Raw genomic sequence first — 18346 nt, 5'->3', positions numbered from 1 at the left:
TGCACCATGTTGCTTTTTACCCTTATTCCATACGATATTAAATATTTATACCTCCTCGGTGGCAAGCAAGCGAATTTCACATTTACTATGCATCAGAGGCGACACAGGCCTTGGGGCATCCCCTCTCCTTCAACCTCCTTCCCTCCCCCCGTATCGAACGCAATAGCCTCGTCTAAAACCTAATTTTCTTAGGCAAACTGAAATTCTTCATAAACACCAAAATTCAAACTATGATGAATTAGCTTGAACATAATTTGAGTGCAATGATAATTAAATTATACATACTGAAATGATAAGTAAAGATACTGATAAATCTTTGGATAACAACTGCTGATCTTCGAATGGCCATATGGTCATAACAGAGAGTCTACTTCGAAAAACAAAATCCGTAGTTTCGGAGGACGAATCGCATGTTTTGTTACTACGAAATGTTACGGATCCGATGACGGATTCGATCTGTTCATCGCAATATTGTAGACATGGAATTTGTAAGAACATATATGGTTCCGTCATCCTTTTTTAAAACCATCTAAGAGGATAAAGTTCTACTACTTTCTCCGAAAACAAAAATACGGGCAATTGATCCTACCAGTAAGTTAAGCTACATAACGGCATAACGGTGACGGATCCGAAGTAATTTGATAGTAGAGTTAAAACCAAAGTTCGTCTTTTCTTCGTTTCTTATCTGACAGATTTTTTTGGTACAACCAAATAACATTTATCCTCAAAATTATTTATTTTTCAATAGTTTGTTAAGAGCACGATAGCTCAGAGTGAAACATCTTTTTTGAAGTAAATAATAAATAAATGTGTCTTGTCAAGAGGAGATTATATAGTGCCTTTTACGAGCATCACTAGAAAGAGGCAGCGGGATAATCTCCACACTGAGCCAAATATTTGTATGCTTATTATTTGTTCCAGAAACCTTTGTGGGACTGAAGTTCCTCGTAGCACCAGACATCCACGGCACACGACTTATAACATGGACTTAGGACTATGTTACTATGGTTATTGGTTCTTGTTGTTTTATAAAAGAAACAATTTCCCTGAAAATTGCACATCCTCTAAAAACAAAAAAGGCTGAGATTCCTGAATAAAATATAGCAAATTCAAATGAAAACCTAAGCAATTATGACTGTGTTTCTAAATGTTACCAGTAATCTGTTTAGTCCGATATTCTATTACATTGCCTAGACAGCATATCCCAGAATCATTCAAGTGATGGATAAAAAATATTTATTTTCTACTTTGCTAAGGCATTTTATATAATACCAAATATGCAATAAATAAATGTGTGAGAAGCAATTTTATGCTTAAATATTTATTTATACTGTTCTAGCCTAACCGAGCTTGTGGATTTCTCTAACAAGAGTCAGCCAATTACATTGTGAAACTATTATAATTATAATTAATTGTTTGCCATTTTAAAGATAAGTACAAACTTACATAAAATTAATAAATTCAGGTCAAAATCTAGTTACTTTACACATTGCTGGTGAACTAACAGGTATTGTATTCAGTCTCTGTGTATTGTATGCATTGTCTGGGTAAAGAATGTAATGGACAATAATATTCGTTATATTTTGGTACACAAGTTAGACACACCAGGCATTTTATACATTGCTTAGCTATTGTGTAGAATGTCTAAACTATACACATTGCTGGTGATATATACAGAAAAACCCTATACTTTTTGACTGTGTGTTATAACTAGTTTTTAAAGGATGTGCGACAGTCTAAATGTTTTAAGAATACTCACCTGAAAATATGTGCTGCAAGCTGACAGGACAACTTTGTGGGCTTGAAGATGCTTTCCTTCCGCAGCGAGGGTCACGTCTACCAGGGTCTGGGTGTTTAGCAGAGTCGTGAACATCGATATAAAGTTCGGCTGGTGATTGTTCCAGCGCAAACTGTACTGCTGCGACATTTTCAAAGTGTGTATGCTGTGGGATACAGAACTTTATTAGTCTTAAATGAAAGCTTGTTTTAGATACTGTTATAGTGTTTGTGCACTGGCAAGAACATTTAATAATCGTGCAAACATTTCATATGAACATTACAGAGTCGAAGGGTTTCAGTCCCACCACTGATCCCGCAAGCTAAGACCGGCAGTGAGATATTGTATAAAACAGACCTATGCAGCCCAGCAGGTCTCCAAGAACACTGAGCCTTTAACCCTCCCCGAAATTACTCTATTAGAGACGAGGAATATAAATTGTGCTTCGATTTGCGAGTTGTCAGTCATTGTTCATATAAAATGACGCACGGAGCCACCGGCGGATCTAGCGCCGTCGTGTGTAGCGTTTATTACTAATAGCACATTCGTCGTACCTGCGCGTGAACATGATTTGGACTGAACATGCGATGCATTTTGACTCATTTCAATAGATTTTTATACAAAACAATGCATAATGCATTAAAATCCCACTACCCCGAGAGGCTGGCGTATTTAATAATGTTCCTTTTATGACGCAGAAAGCAATCATGTAAAGTCAGAGGCACAACCAAAAACAGTTTTGAGTTACACCAAACTTTCCTGTGACTAGTTTTAAAAAACAAACTTACACTTATTTTTTCTAACTATACTTTGTATATCGTATAAATAATTATTAAAATAAATTTATAATAGAATGTCTGGGCAAAAGTAAAAAAAAATACATATAATATTATATATTTGCAAATTATGACTTTTTATGAAAACTTACAATTTATAAATATTTGATTAGCCTAACTCAATCGAAATTTAAATACAAACATAACATCGCGTTTGGTCTTAAAAAAATATTAATCCTGTTAGAACAAATGATTCTCAGACTAGTTTGTGCTTATATACTTCTCATAAATTAATTTGATTTATTTCACAGGTCAAAATTAATTAGCAGATTGCATTACTCAACAATTGCATTATTGCCTCCATCAGCAATAAGGTTTGGTGAGCATTTTTGTCATGGCAATGTGACTCTACTGTACTTATAGTAAGTGAAGTAGCATCCCAATAAAATATTGATTGATTATGAAATGACCATTATCGCCCCATGTAAATGGACATACACGTAAATATTACAACCAAGATATTATGGTGTGCTATGAATACATTGTATTACAGTATTATTTATGAGTTGTAATGCATAATGTAGTAAAACTCACCCGTACGTTTAAACTGAATACAGCCGCCTAGACCAACCGCTTACTGAAACAACATAAGAGTTTTTATGTAGAGTTTTCATTCTTAGTCAATTATTATCATATTTCGCTATAAGCAGCCTTTATCAAACACCGCTTTGGCTGTTAAGAATTAACAACAGGAGACTAACTTTTACATACTTTATAAATTTAAAATAATTTTGGTGGTCACAAAAATGATGCATTCGCTTAGCTAAAACTACTTGTCACTGTAATTTTGACATTACATTGTTTCCTATAATGTTTATGGGAAAATTAATAATCTATGAACCTGATGACCTGTGACATCACATATGCAACAGGTATTTTAATACTTAAAAAGTGACAGCATACAAATAGACAAAGGTAATTGAGAATGAGATATGGCAAGCAAACCAACAGGGTCCACACAACATATTTAAGAACTCAAAAGCCTACAATTGTGGAATGGTTTGAAAGTATTAACATATTTAAAAAAAATCAATTAATTAGTTTATGGGTAATATCTGTATCATATCTGTATCAATTTGATTACTTATAGTTCAATTGATGAACATTTAAAAATATATACCAAGTTTCTCAAAACATTCCTGTGTAACTGAAGGTATTATAACAAAAAAAGCAAGCAGGTGCGATAGGCAATAATTTTTAATTCGCTTAGTAATAAGTTATAGTAAACCTTTAGGGCTAGAATCTCCTAACAAAGTAGGAATACATTTTTTTGCATGCAAAGCTCAAGTAAAATATACAGCACAAATACAAACTGGAGATTGAATTAAGTGATACTAAATTTTATTTCATGGCATATTTGTTTTTTAGCCAGCATAATGACCAGTTATATAATTCATAACTTAATAAATAGTTGATTCAGTGGTCAAATATTAAGTTGCTTATTTGGCATAGAAAGTTACATACAAATAATCTTAATATAAAAGATATATATTTTATGGGGAAATAGTATTGAGAATAATATCAAATGATAAAAGATTTTCATATTAAGTTACTTAATAATAAAAAATATAAGTATTTATAAGTTGTATAAAATAATATAAAGTAATCCTGCTGGTTCTTAAACTGTAAGTAAAGAAAGTCTAACCAAATGAACCAACCAATACACAGGAATCGAACCTGTGATTCATATCCATAAGATAAAAGTATACTGCAAATCAATAGGAAATAAAGCTCAGTACCATCACCATTTAGTATTCATCACATTGTAACATTTCTATTAATGAGGTAGGCAGAGACTAATACAACCACAGTTCGTAAGCAATAGTTCCATCTCATAACAATGGAAAGCTTGGTACAGAATTGTACAAACACAATCTAAGAAACCATGTTCACAAATAAAAAAATATATATATTAATTGGGTAACCTATCTCAGGGCTTTAAAATGATACCAACAATATAACAATACTTGACTTGACATTTATTTGGTACATTCGCTTTTGCATTCAGCTCTTTTATACATGTAAGATGGCTTGCGGTAACATCAACATGGTAGGACAAATTTGCATTTAGAAAATAATATTTCAGTTCATACTTGTTAATGTATACTGATCTAAATTGCAATGTTTATTTGATATTATTATTGGTAATTTACTAATTTGGTAAATTTTTTATTAACTTAGGGTTGATTCTCTAGACAGAATCTATTATTGTAGGTTTTATCCCTAAAATTTATTTAAAACAAGTGGATTTGTTAAGAGTTATGGTATTTTACTCAATTTATCTTAAAATAAAGTCTTTTTTTTTTTTAAAAAAAAATTTTCTTGGGCATAATTATGATATTTTGACTGTCTCAAAGGATAAAATTACAGAATTACTCTCAGATAGATTTTAACCCTACAATAATAATAAAAACAGCATTGTTTAGACATTGCTCTTTTTTACATTATTAGCTCTCACAAACAGGCGAAGACAGTACCATATTATAATGTCATTTTTAATATATTTTTGAAAATATGATTAATGCCAAGTTCATAATATGTATTTTGTGTTAAAATTATAACATATAAGCAATACAAATAAACAAGTGTGGATATATGTACTTATTTTTATATGAGTTAATGTTAAAAACAAAACAACTGTACTGTTTGGAAGAAATTTGATGATTTCTTAGTACTTTTTAGGGCTTAAAAGTAGTGAATTGAATTTTTCTAAGAATTATGTCTGAATTACCCATCTAAAAAGTTATAATATGTAAATGTAATTTTTTCTATGTTTCTTTTTTCAGTCTGAACTCCTTGTTGACTCCGTGGCAGATAATATAGTGGCATTTGCAATTTATTAATTTATATATAAAAATGAAAAATAAAATCGTGCAAAGCCCTAAAGAAAAAAAAAAAAAAATTGTGTTTTTAAAAATACCGAATAAGTGAAATTATTAAGATATGACTATGAGTTACTAATAATAAATTATCTTATATTACAAACATAAAATCAAAATATCAAACTTATTCAAATTAAAGTTTTGTGTTTCAAATATAATAGGTATTGTTTATGCACAAAAAATATAACCAAAAATATATACAATGTTATTTTGTGCTAAAATATTCATCTGACTTGTTAATATTGACTATTTTAGTTGAAACTGATCATCAGCCACTTGAACACAACTTCCTATGGACTTGGAAAAGTTCTGACCAGCCCTCCCCAGACCATTGTGGGCAGGGGGCCCTCTACCTCCCCCACGGACACCCCCTTTATCCCCCGCCCCGGTGCACAATAAACGGTGTACCTTTGACATCCATCTTGTACGCTATTTGATGTTATTGATTAACCCCGCACCCCGCGACACCCCGCCAAACTGCACGATCGCGAATTACTCGCGTCCGTGTAAACATCGCGAAAACTATATCTAAACCTGTAATCGTGCTACGTGCGTTGATAATATTATAAAAGGGTACAGTACTATAGGACAGCCATTACGGGCGCGGACTCGCTCGCACCGTCCCTCCGGCGCCGCTTCAAACAATGCAACCCAATGCAATTTACTTGCACAACACGCGCGGCGCTCGGTACGCAATTAACCACAAATTCTAATTCACTAATTAGTTCATTGAGCTCGATAAACCTCGCATCGCGATCACAACACTTGAATTTATATCACCTGCACAAATAAAGAAATATACGCAGGGACGGCGGATGGAACCACCCCGCTGCCGAGATGACATCAATCAATAACAATAGACTTGTGCGCGATGCGCTACGACACCGTTATAACACTGAAAATACTCACCCATACTGCGATTACTTATTTTGTGACACCTCTCTTACAATAATTTTCGATGAAGATTCATGTAAATACTTAAAATAAAACATTCGACCCACGCTAACTATTATGCACCGAGACCCACGCCGACCTGGGTTGCCAGCGGAAATAATACTCGCGGCTCGCGCAATCGTGAATCGTGCATCCAACACGACTAAGAATGCCTGGATTTTGTGTTCGAGTTCAATGGTAATGCTAACTGCCTAAAATAACATTAATTAATTATTTTTTAAAACTAGCTGGGATATTGTAATATAAAAGATCTTTATATTTACATCATGAAAATATTTTTAGCTTTTACCCCAGTGCTAAGTATTATTTTACTAAACATTTTAAAAATGAGAGTAGTAATCAATTTTATTGCCCCGAGCCTTGCGACTATGAATATTGAATATATATTTGTATGTATGTGTGTTCTTGGATGTATAGCTGAGCATGTTGTAAAATATATAAACTTATATTGCATATTTTATTGAATCTTATATTATCTACCTACACCATAGATTGCCCTTCTTATTTCCTTCTTATGGTTGTCTGTACACAATAGTTGTTAGGTAGAAATATGTTTGTGTGGTTCGCGTGTAAATATTATTATTTATTTATCAGCATAGAACAAAATACATAAATATGTCTTAAGTACAATTTTAATAATAAGTATGTAAATTAATATTTCACAGTTTCAATTACATTTTATTTCATTGATACTTAATGTAGATATTACCTATTCATGTGATTATCATTTATTTGGGACCGTAGATTGGAGTGTGATTTTTGTATTTTGTCCTCAGAACAATAACAGAAATAGCGAAAGAGGCACTATTATTCAGAATGTGTGTCTTCCATCATACAAGCTATAACCATGGATAAAAGTTAGTTTATACTTAAAATAAAATGCAGCACTTAACGGTTTGAATGATAGTCGGCACCAAAACAAACCATCACATCTATTTTAGTTTATTGTGTTATAGGTAGTAGGTGAATATTATTGTTTCACTATGATAATTATATTGGATTCTGTAACTGCGTTTTAGTCAAAATAAGTCAAATATAATAATCAATATCCAAATCATTTATAAAGGATCGTAATGCTAATAACATTACTTTGTTGTGCCTATAGTGTATTTTCAAGTCATGGTAAATCTCAGAATGGTAAATGGTATCATTAAAACATTAGTGTTGCCAGGATTCATAATTTTGCTAGTATTCCATTCTACGCATTTTTGTGCGTAAAGATTTAATAATACGTGCGTCAGACTTCTTTGTACTACGACGCGTTAAACAAGATGCAAACAAAGTGATTTTTTATGCGTACGGAACGTTATAAGAAACGTCAGTGACGTCATTGGTCTGTCTTTTCCTTGTAAATAAAAACGTGAATTTGAAAATTTATCGCGGAGAGAGCGAACGCTGAGAGATCTCCAGGGAATTAAATTAAAAACAGGTAGGTAATTTAGTTCTATTACTTTTGAAACCGTTGTTAAGCCATTGCGCCAGAAAATGTAAACATTCGTAAGATATAGAGCATCTTTTATGTAATTGTGCTCACGATAAGATTTTCAATTTAACACCGCAGTTGCGGTTTGCGTATTTTTAGTGCGCCTTACCTGTCTGCTGTCCCCGTTCGGTGGTCCTTTGCGGGGATTGTTTTTTATTTTTTTGGATGACCTTCGCGGCAAAGGAAGGTCATTGTAGTGAGGTCGTTTATATAATAAAATAATGCGATGGATGCGCGTTAGACTGGGTCCGGGTGTCGGTGGTAGAAACGGCGCGTATGGTCGGCGGCCGAGGGGGAGCCGCGACCGCTGCGTGCATCCTCGGAGATGTTTACGGCGACGTTGAAAACACGATGTTTTATGCGTTATCACACTATGCTGCTCGTGAACTATTTATAGATGTATAGAAATTGAAACTGGACTTTAGTACGAATGCGGGCGCATGTTGGACACGCGTGATTTTTCAGTTCAAAACATTGGAACAGTTGGTGGGTAGCTGTTTTTTAGGGCACTCTTTGTTCTTTGTGTTGGAGGTAGGTGTCTTTGTTTATTTGTGTGTTCTCGTGTTTTGTGTCGCCCTCATTCGCGTGTCGTGTTGATCAGAGGATATAAATTGTGTTGTGGTTTTTGCAGAATTTATTAAGTACATATATAATTTTATTATTTTTAATTTAATTGTAAAAAATTAGGTAAAATATTCAGTGAGAATAAAATAATAGTTTTGCAATATAATATTACTTATATTAAAATATAAATTTATTAACAATTAATAAATTTTGTAATAAATATAATATGAATGATGACAAAAAAATATTTAAATAATGAATCAGTTGTGTAGCCAGTATTATGTTTTATTATTTGATTCAATTTAAGTATAATTTTCCTACTAAGATAAATTGAGTTGATTATATTTGCAAGGGTAAAACAACTTTATGTAAATGACTGGAAACATTAAAGTTGTGCCAGCTGTGTATTATAATGTTTGACCTAGATACAACAAACTTAGAAGTACATTAGGTATTAAAATATTGTGGACAAAATGTCGTGTTATTATATCAATATTTTTTTACTTTTTTGTAAAAGAAGGTGGATATAACAATGATTATAGTATTTATTGTTTCTAATTAAAATCATAAAAATATTTATCTAAGAACTAAATGAATTTGTATAAATATTTACAGCTTGTTAAATATTTTTATTTTTATTTTTTATTTGAATTGGAAAGGATTATTTTTTTTACATTGGTAACTAGAGGTAAGTAACAACATAAAAGTATAAGTAATGTGCAGTATAGATAATGTTTTTTTTATCTCAGATTATAAATTATAAACATATTGTATTAATTACTTGATGATATGTAAATAACTACAAGATTTCATAATACCATTTGCAAGGCTGTATAATTGTAATTAAATGATTTGTTTGCATTCTCATAATGAATCACCAGTGCTTCCAAATAATGGCAAAGTTGATTTTGTAAACAATATAAAATTTAATTTCTCTTTAAAAAATTTCGTTTGTAAAATATGCGAAATATTTCGTAAACAATTTTAAGCTTTATAACAAGAAATATATTTAGATGTCGCGAAATAACAGCCAAGAGTTGTACTATAATTGTTGAGGTCATTGAACTCGAAACATCGATAACAACTTGACTACATAAAATTATTAATGCACAAGCCCATTAAAATACAATGACTGGATATTCTGAAGGTTGTCTTGATGTCATAGCGTTAGGTTCTAGGTGAATATTGCGTGTTAGAGGCTTTCGATTCTCGGTCTAACTGCACGTGACGTCATTAATATTCTCGCAAATTGGTATGTCCAATACCAATTTGTTTTAATTTTTACAATCTATGTTTATCTTCAAGTGTTTAAGTTGTACTATTCCAACGTAACTTTCGCTGCCAATATTCCGTCTCGGCCCCGGTCAATTCTATTACGGTGTTCTGATGTCAATAAGTCGCCACAATATGCGCACAATCATACAATACAAGTCTTGTAGACATTAAGTTACCATAAAAAACATTGTCGGCTGCTGGAACATAAGTCCGGTAATTTGCATAAATAACAATGAAATTATTACATACAGTTGCTGATACGCTCGATTATTTTTTTACGCGCATGGCAGACTGATCCCACAGCACCTTATATAGTAAATGTAGTGGGCTCCAATAGAATGTTGAGTGACGAGAGATGATTACCCCTCGGCACTCGAAACAATTATGCCGGCATGTTGAAACCGAATACACAGGCTGATCCCGGAACGCGACACATTTTGGGGACCACCATGGCGGGTTTTAACACCTTTTAGACGGTTGTCACTATCCGGGTGGATGTAAAATGTATCCTACCAACAGCAAAGGAGCTAGTCTCTTGCGGCCATTTTAAACCTTAGGCCAATAGAAGGGAGCGGTGTCGAGGCTGCCTGTCCACCGGAGCGCATCGAGCAATCGCACAAAATGTTCATCAGAACTAAGATACCTAATTCATAAAATATCTATTTGTGGAAAACTTTGTGGGTTTATTAGTCTTTGACTGACTTTTACACTTCACTTCAGTGTAAGTATTCTACAGTTGATGACGATGATGAACAAATTATCTAACAATACTAATTTGGGTAAAGCAAAACCAGAAATACATACATAAATTTTGAGATAGGTCATTTCGTTCTAAAGGTGTGTTTGCTTCGCCACTTTTCGGTTGTAGTTCGTTGGTCACGAATGCTTCATGTGATTTGATATTCATTTTCCTAACTCATTTATTATAATTGGCTTCTCGGAACGGTTAAATTGGAGCGATTGGCTAATTGTTTATAAACATGTTTTGTTATTGGCACAGGAAGCTTGATGCGTGCGTTTACACGGTTCGGTAATATTTAGAAAATACAAAAACATTAAACAGTATTATTAGTTATAGACTAGACATCAGAACCAAATTTGTGCTCCAAAAGTTATTACCAATTGGATATAAGTCGCTGTCGTATTTGAAATGTCCGTGTGTCAAGATGTCACAGCGTCCTCTGATAAAATATGAATTAATTTTGAATATTACTCTTCTGAACGTTCGTAATTACCTTGACTATTATACGAAGATTCTTTTGTTTTTAAACAATAAATAAGAGAACAAGCCGGTTCATAGGACACAGGCTAGTGTATTTAGCGTTGCGCTGTTCTTACTCTGGAATATCAGAATTTAATATTACACTGATTCAGTGATTATATTGGCCGTCAAACTGGAACCCAATAATGTTAGCAAGCTAGCAGCAGAAATAGTTGTAAATGGACTACAAACTATTTCTATCAATATTTACAAATAAACGGGACGCATATATAAAAAAAATCTGATAGTAATGTGTCACAGTAATAACCTAAATTGTTCGCAATCGTAAATCGCTTGTCAGTGGGCGAAGCTCACGGCGCGGCGCCGGCTGGCCATTTGTGATCATCGACGGAAATAAATCGCTCGTCGGGTATGGTGCTGTGTAAAAAAAACATCTGTGTTCAAACAATTCGCGCGAGACGTATTGTCTTCGTCATTTGGCCGGGTGTCCACGATGGTTGCTATAAGAAGGTAGAGGCTTGATTAATTGGGGACGTGTATGGAATGCGCTGGCCCGTTTTTGGAAGACCTAATAAGTATGCAAATGTGGGATAGGACATCGTTGGGGTTTGGCTCAGGGGCGTAAAATATTAAGTAATCTTTGTGCGAGCAGATTTGTTGATAGTTTTATCATCAGCATGGGTAAGCTGTTTCAGCCAGGGAGATGCCATCGATTAAACATTATGCTGCCCTTGACAGTGTAGTAGGTTTGCCGTTTGGTTTTTTTTACCATCACTCGATGGACGACATCCCTTTTTATGGTGTCAGCAGTCAAAGGCATTTTAGCAGGAAACCTGTTGATATAATCTTATGACTTGCACTGATTTGACACTTGACTTGTTGTCGCAGCCTTACAATGCCTCAAAGCAAATATTGACATTAACATTTTTGTCGGTACAATCGCACTGTCGTTTTCACGAAATTGTGTTTTTTGCAAAATATAATGAAGCGCACGATTGATATAATGTACGTTGCGTTCCGTGCAAATATTAATTTAAGTCACCGACATTCTCAAGTGAACTGGTGATAATTGATTGGTACTTGTGCGTGCGTCTCTTGTTCATATCATTCAGACCGCCATTAGCTCTGCCGTTCGACGGAAGTTTCGTGCGCATGCGCATCCCGCGGCCATAAGGAAGAGAGTGGTGAAGTGAGGCTGGATGTAAGTCTGATAAAAAAAGTAAATAGATTTCTGTAACGCTTCAAACGTAACGAAGAGATTTCCATTTGGGAAAGCTGGGATTAAGTTCCGAATGATAACATTATATTTTCAAAAATCTATGATTGTGTTTGTGTTCGCAAGCTTTTAAAACAATCCCAAAACTATTTTCCTAGTTTGATAATCAAGGAGAAATACTATAATTGGTTTAAATCTTTACATTATTTCAAAAAGGCGAAATGTGTTAAGCAAACTTTTGTTCCCATGTTTTATTCGTGTATAAAGAATTATGTAGTATTTACATATAAATATACGTTCCACAGGTCGGCCTCCGTTTAATATTACCTAACATTTAATGTTTGAAGAGCATGTGATAACACTGATAAGTGACAACGCTATAATTAACTTATCAGATCACTGCTACTGTTTACAGCGCTTGTTATAACTATGTTATTGTCTCTAAATGAATACAAATAGTGATTCTTTGATGTATTCATCATTATGATTAAATTTAATGATGATGGAACAACTAACATATTAATAACACGTAAAATTTTAGTAGACTTATACAGTCTCACTTATAAAAAATTCGCAAAGCTATGCTTAGTTAAAACACAAATTTACTCGATCAGCTGTTAGTCAAATCCGCCATCTTGCCTCTTAATTAGGTTTAAACCGGTGATGTTTTTGACAGCTATTTAAGTTAGTCTTTAACTACCTCTTAACGTTAAAGAAAGTTTATAAGTAAGACTGAATATGTAAACAAATCTATCACTCAAGACGCAATCTTTGATACAAACCTTGTATCTCATACATTAAATTCCTGCTTTATGCATTTCTATTTAATTTGATTTACTTTAAATCGTATGTGTATTTCGAAATGTAAACATACCCAAGTAAATCATTAATGTAAAATAAACGTTGTACATATTTTATGTAATTAAACAAATTGACGTCTACTTTACTTTCCACAAACGCTTTGCGATGTTTCGTAGTTAATTCTAGAATCTCAAGGCATAGCGCTGCACTTAATATTTTTTCTTCTTTACTGTGCACTGTTGAGGAAAATTCCTTGAATTTAAGTGGCTTTAAGTACAATATTTATTTTGGTATTGTACTATAGTGAATCGTGCAACGTTTTTATCCTTTTTGTGACAAAACGTAGGAAATGAAATGCCATGATTCCAGAGGAATACGACCTTCGACGGTTGTGACGTGAGAGGAGGATCGAAGGTCGTTTTTGATGATTGTTTGCCCTTCAATAGATAATAGTTGCTAAGCGCTCGGTGTTACGGTACAATATCGCTTGCGGCTGTCCTTGTCTATTTTAAACTCTGTTGATTGACGAATCTATGTAATCCTAAATGTTCGAAATAAATGTTGCTGAGCGTTTTGAAGGTGTATCTCTGAATGAGAGCAGACTGCCGCCACCATGCGCTAATTGACACGATGTAGTTATAAATTATGATCGTTGTCACTCTGGGTTCATGTACGCATAATATTTTTTTATCAGACTGAAGCTTACTCGTCGTTAGTGACTATCTTCAGCCTGTGGTAAAATATTAATAACTATACTCCAGAGTCACCCTGCGTGCAGTCGGCAATTATGCATAAAAATTGACTTAATATTGATATTTTACGCTGTCATGCTCAGCGAATTGTTATACAGGGATTTGTAAATCTACATTCTGGATGACAACTTTCTTGTTAAATAATCGATCTCTTGTCTAACAGTTGAGAAGTCGGCAAGATGAGTAAGCTGTGCAGACAAGTGTCGATCGAGTCGCCCGGGCCGACCCTGAAGGAGTGCGTGTTTAGCTTTGATGTGCCTGTGCCGGACGTGCCCATGTACGGCGCGCGTATTCGCGTGGTGTACGCGGGCGCTTGCTACCGCGCCAATCGGACCCGCTCGGCCTCCGTATGCAGCACCTCCTCCGTGGGCAGCATCGGCAGCATCACCGGCGAGCTAGAGACCTTCGGCATACATTCCTCCACACCTGCACACATCGGCATCCGAGACGGCGCGCTGTTTCCAGGATACGAGGTTGCTGGAGTGGTGGATGCCGTGGGAAAGGCCGCGGAACGTACAGATGATATCAAGGAGGGTACGAGGATCGTGCTGTACCCGTACGAGGGTGTTCCACACGGTTATGCAGAGTACATCGTGGTACCGGACTTCAAATGCTTGGTGAGAGTACCGGACGAGCTGCCGCTGAGCGTCGCCGCCATGCTGCCAACTGGCGCGCTGCTTGCCATGAACACAGTGTATACCGCCAGCGAGTGCCTTAAGAGAGTCCTAGAGGGTCCCGACCACAAGGACAAGGCGAAGGTGTTGATCGTGGGCACGGGCGGGCTGGCACTGTGGGCGCTTCGCATCGCCACGCACTACTTCAAGCACGGCAAGTACCACGAGCGGATCAGTATATCCGTGGCAACGCTCAAGGATGAAGGCTTCGTGCTCGCCAGGGAGTGCGAGGAGTGAGTATTGTTTTCCCTTTTACTGTGAACATAAGAAAGAACATTTATACTAAATATCTGGGTGTCCAAGTTTCGCTCGGATGATCTATTATACTTAATAGTATCATATTTTATTTATTGGTATGGTATGCCAGACCCCTATAATGTTTTAATTTTAAGAATATACTGATGCCTTAAATGACTAGCTCTAAGCTCACTCCCGGTGTCCAGGGTGAACGTGGTGCAGTGGACGGAGGACCTGTACGAGAAGCAGTTGATCGAGCGCACGACGGACGCGTGTGGCGGGCCCGTCGACGTGGTGCTCAACTTCGGCACCACCTCGCGCTCGCTGCACCGCTCGCTGCAGTGTCTCGCTACGGTCGGTCACCTTACAATCTTAATACAAATCATCTGCCCTTAGACCCTAAAAATTAAGGACCGGTGTTCATTGGCTGGACAGTTCGGAGGACTGTAATATATTCTAAGGGTGCATCTAAATAACAAGGCGAAAGCCCCACGCGCCTCGCTTACGTGCTCCTATTTCACTTTAGCACACTTCTTTACGTGATGGCTTGGATAAGGCTGATGCAGCTTCTATACAATCTATTTAGTTTACTTCTTGAACATCAACACGTAAGGTTACTTTACATAATGAGACTTACTGATAAAAATATGCGCATACGCATTGCTTTTGTCATATTTCAGCGCACCTTAATATTTCTGTTGAAACTTTGATAATGTTGTAGGCGTATATTTTAGTGTTTGATTCTTAAAGCCTAACATTAATTATCTTCGGCAGGGTGGTGTGGCTCTTGTGACAGAGGACGTGGGCGAGAAGCTTCTGCCGAAGTTCTCGAAGAAGGCGGAGCAGATGAACGTGAACGTGGTGGTGGTGCCCAACGGTTCCATCGAGCAGCTCAAGGAGCTGGTGGGACTGGTGGCGCGCGGGGAGGTGAGAATTTACTATTGACTACTTGTTTTGCAGTTGAATGCCGATCGCCAATAAGCAGTAGCGGCACCATACAGAACTTTGAATTATAAAGTACTGCGTGGGATTACACTGCGCTCGTCATCCTGACACCCTTTGGACAGCGTACACATGCAATTATAGCCTGCAGTAGTCGCTCGTTTCAATGAATTTTCGACTCATCCTACATCCAAAAAAGGCCTCGCAGGCCACCATGCTTCCCCCATAGGAGACGGGCCGCAAGGCGGCACCGCGCAGGGGCGGTTGCGGACGAATACTTAGACACTTCCGTCAGAGGAAGCCCGCAGTCGTCCCTAATGCGCCGAAGAGGGCCACCGCGGAGTTTTAGCTGGTAGGCCGTGCATAGGTTAGTTGTACTCGGGTTAGGGACTCGGCCCGGCGGTCGCCCGAAGGTCGTCATCAAATCCGGGCGGCTCAACGCCGGGCCGTAAGGAACGGTTACCCCAGCATAACCGCTCAGTCGCCCCCCACGAAGGCTGGGCGGTAGTAATAAGGGACTTTCTCCGCGAAACCAAAAAAAAAAGAAAAGGCCACCATGCTTCCAGAAAGTGGCGAGGGACGTATCTTATACTGATTAGTTTTGTTCTGACTACTTACTTACGCATAAGTATTATAGGTATTACTTATTTAAGGTCAGATAAGGTCAAATGTATGTCAGTTTACTGTACCAGAACAACAAAAAACTATGTACACGTGGGCGTAAAATGATATAAAAATGTATTTATTTTATATTCATATACCTATTTAATTCTAAAATCATGCCATTGTCGGTACCGTCGCAAAAGGCACAAATAATTCGTTTTTTATCAATTATTAAAATACAAATTTTGTTGTATGTAAGATAATGTAATATTATGAAAAACAAAGAAGAACACACATCAAGCATTTATCCCCGAAAGGGCATGCAGAGGCGCAACCAGGGCACCCACTTTTCGCCAAGTGTGTTCCGTTCCATGATGTGATAGGGCGCGAGCCTATCGCTATATCGAGCACAAATTCCAGACTAGTAACAAAACCGTATTTAATTGGTATTTGAATCGTGGTTACGTCATGAACCCAACCAACAAACACAATAACACCGACATATACGAATAGAAAATTCGTTGACATACTGTTCCATCGCAAACATCTACTCTGTATATTGACGTCAATAAAAACACACCACTGAAACAATCACCACTAGATAAAGAACGATAAAAATCAAAGTGCTATCAATCAGTATCAGTTATATCTATCACGCGACAACAGACCAATTGATACAATTGCGCTGTAGACGTGATGCGAACGTGTGAGGATACTAATTATTATGTTTTTAGCGACATGTGTTATAGGGGATCCTCGAGGGATGTGCGGGGGAACGGGGCGGGGTATACGTTCCGTTTGTTGACAAATACATTGAATTAATTTAGTTCAATAGTATATATTTTTCTTAATTTGTGTATATATTTAATTATATAATTTTAATTACACCAATTATTAAGTCTAAATAAGGTGTATTAGATTGTTAAATATATTATGTATTTATTTAAATAAGTAAATATCTTCGATTGCAAGGTGATAGAAAAATCATCTTTGATTACACTTCACAAATAGTTGACTTATGCTGAAATAAAAGTAATGAAACGATATCCAGTTATCTTTATGGTATTAGATTTGATGACAGATGAACAGGAGTACTACATTATCATATATTTGTTTGCATTTTTTTTCTCTAAACGGCTTATTTATCACTGTTGGTGCTCCGTCCTACCTCCGCTAACTCGGCACGTGGGTATAACAATACCTACAACTATGACATCTATATTTAATACGCGGCCTTAGGAATTATGGAAGAATGTTTTTGGCCTTAGCCGACGCGGAAGTGTGAATCAGGAAGTGTGATTCCTCAAATAGAACGAAATAAATATTTGTTCTGCAAATTTTTCATGGCTGGTACTTAAAGTCATTGGTATTACTAATATAAATAAATTTCTTACGAGCCCAGTTGTTAGGACGTAATACTAACATAATGACATTTTTATACATATAATTTGGAATTAGCACATTTTCCTACGTTATTACGTCTTGGTAGTCACATATTATGGGTATCAATTATCAAGTACTATAAGGAAATTAAATGAAATTTCGTTAGGATAATTAGTCTGCCTTACGTTCCAAGCAGTAGGTTTTTATTATACACATTTATTTTTTCAGATCGAGCCGCCTCCTCACTCAGTATTCCCAGCAGAAGAAGCACAAGAAGTGGTGAGAAAACTGTGCAATTCCGAAATCAAAGGTCGCGCCATACTCAAATTTCAAAATATCGATTAAATAAATTACTCGGTGCGCTTCGGCAATCTTCGACCATTTTCGCGGCTTACGATTGGTGAGTTCGAATTACTTCGGTAACGTTCGGGTGACTACGACAAATGGGATAGCTTTATTTGAATTGTTCGTTTTTAACGGAAATTGTATTATAGTTTTTATTGGCTTCTAGTATTATGTTAGTCTAAATTGTAGATACGAAAATAAGTATTGAGGATACTGTTCGTTATGGCTGTGCTGGCGGTATATGAGTTTTTATTTATTTTTTATTGCCTAAAGTTTTATGAGTATTAATAGGCTGTAATAATAAGTAAAAATATTAAAAACTGATGACAAAAATGTATTTTGTCAAAACAGACAAATCTCACAAAGAGCTTGTAATTTCAAAAACCAAAGCCTGTATATG

The 18346-nt window shown here is 36.0% G+C and overlaps 2 protein-coding genes across 12 annotated transcripts in view; one reads left to right on the top strand and one right to left on the bottom strand.

Annotated features, from left to right (window-relative positions):
• The window catches only part of LOC115440539 (protein bric-a-brac 2), a 39078-nt gene extending 32467 nt beyond the window's left edge, over window positions 1-6611 (bottom strand). For 5 of the 6 annotated variants that reach the window (XM_030164893.2, XM_037443827.1, XM_030164889.2 and 2 more), the window contains exons 1-3: window positions 6405-6611; window positions 3148-3190; window positions 1760-1943 (exon numbers count right to left, since the gene is read on the bottom strand). In XM_030164893.2, the coding sequence (XP_030020753.2) occupies window positions 1760-1927 (168 nt within the window). In that variant the 5' untranslated portion in view covers window positions 1928-1943; window positions 3148-3190; window positions 6405-6611. Of the gene's footprint in view, window positions 1-1759; window positions 1944-3147; window positions 3191-6077; window positions 6369-6404 lie in introns of those variants that run through there. The other variant, XM_030164890.2, reaches the window with a different exon arrangement.
• A 1077-nt stretch (window positions 6612-7688) lies between these two features.
• On the top strand, window positions 7689-18073 carry LOC115440548 (zinc-type alcohol dehydrogenase-like protein C1773.06c). 6 transcript variants are annotated; one of them, XM_030164908.2, is made up of 5 exons: window positions 7689-7878; window positions 13926-14669; window positions 14880-15027; window positions 15448-15600; window positions 17830-18073. In XM_030164908.2, the coding sequence occupies exons 2-5, from the start codon at window positions 13942-13944 to the stop codon at window positions 17944-17946; spliced, it is 1146 nt and encodes a 381-aa protein (XP_030020768.1). In that variant the 5' UTR covers window positions 7689-7878; window positions 13926-13941; the 3' UTR covers window positions 17947-18073. The 6 variants fall into 6 exon arrangements, with proteins under 6 accessions (XP_030020768.1, XP_030020771.1, XP_030020769.1 ...); XM_030164911.2 differs by lacking the exon at window positions 7689-7878 and adding an exon at window positions 8054-8418; XM_030164909.2 differs by lacking the exon at window positions 7689-7878 and adding an exon at window positions 8055-8463.
• Window positions 18074-18346: the final 273 nt, after the last annotated feature.

Source organism: Manduca sexta, chromosome 27, assembly GCF_014839805.1.
Source record: "Manduca sexta isolate Smith_Timp_Sample1 chromosome 27, JHU_Msex_v1.0, whole genome shotgun sequence".
In the NCBI taxonomy this organism is placed as follows: domain Eukaryota; kingdom Metazoa; phylum Arthropoda; class Insecta; order Lepidoptera; family Sphingidae; genus Manduca; species Manduca sexta.
The sequence above is the reverse complement of the archived record's forward strand: the minus strand, read 5'-3'. Positions and strand labels throughout refer to the sequence as shown.

Bases quoted from the DNA above. Each gene is read 5' to 3' on its own strand.
- LOC115440548 (XM_030164908.2), top strand. From the start codon at position 13,942: ATGAGTAAGCTGTGCAGACAAGTGTCGATCGAGTCGCCCGGGCCGACC. The intron at 14,670-14,879 runs GTGAGTATTGTT...CCCGGTGTCCAG, and splicing joins CTCGCCAGGGAGTGCGAGGA to GGTGAACGTGGTGCAGTGGA. The intron at 15,601-17,829 runs GTGAGAATTTAC...TTATTTTTTCAG, and splicing joins GACTGGTGGCGCGCGGGGAG to ATCGAGCCGCCTCCTCACTC.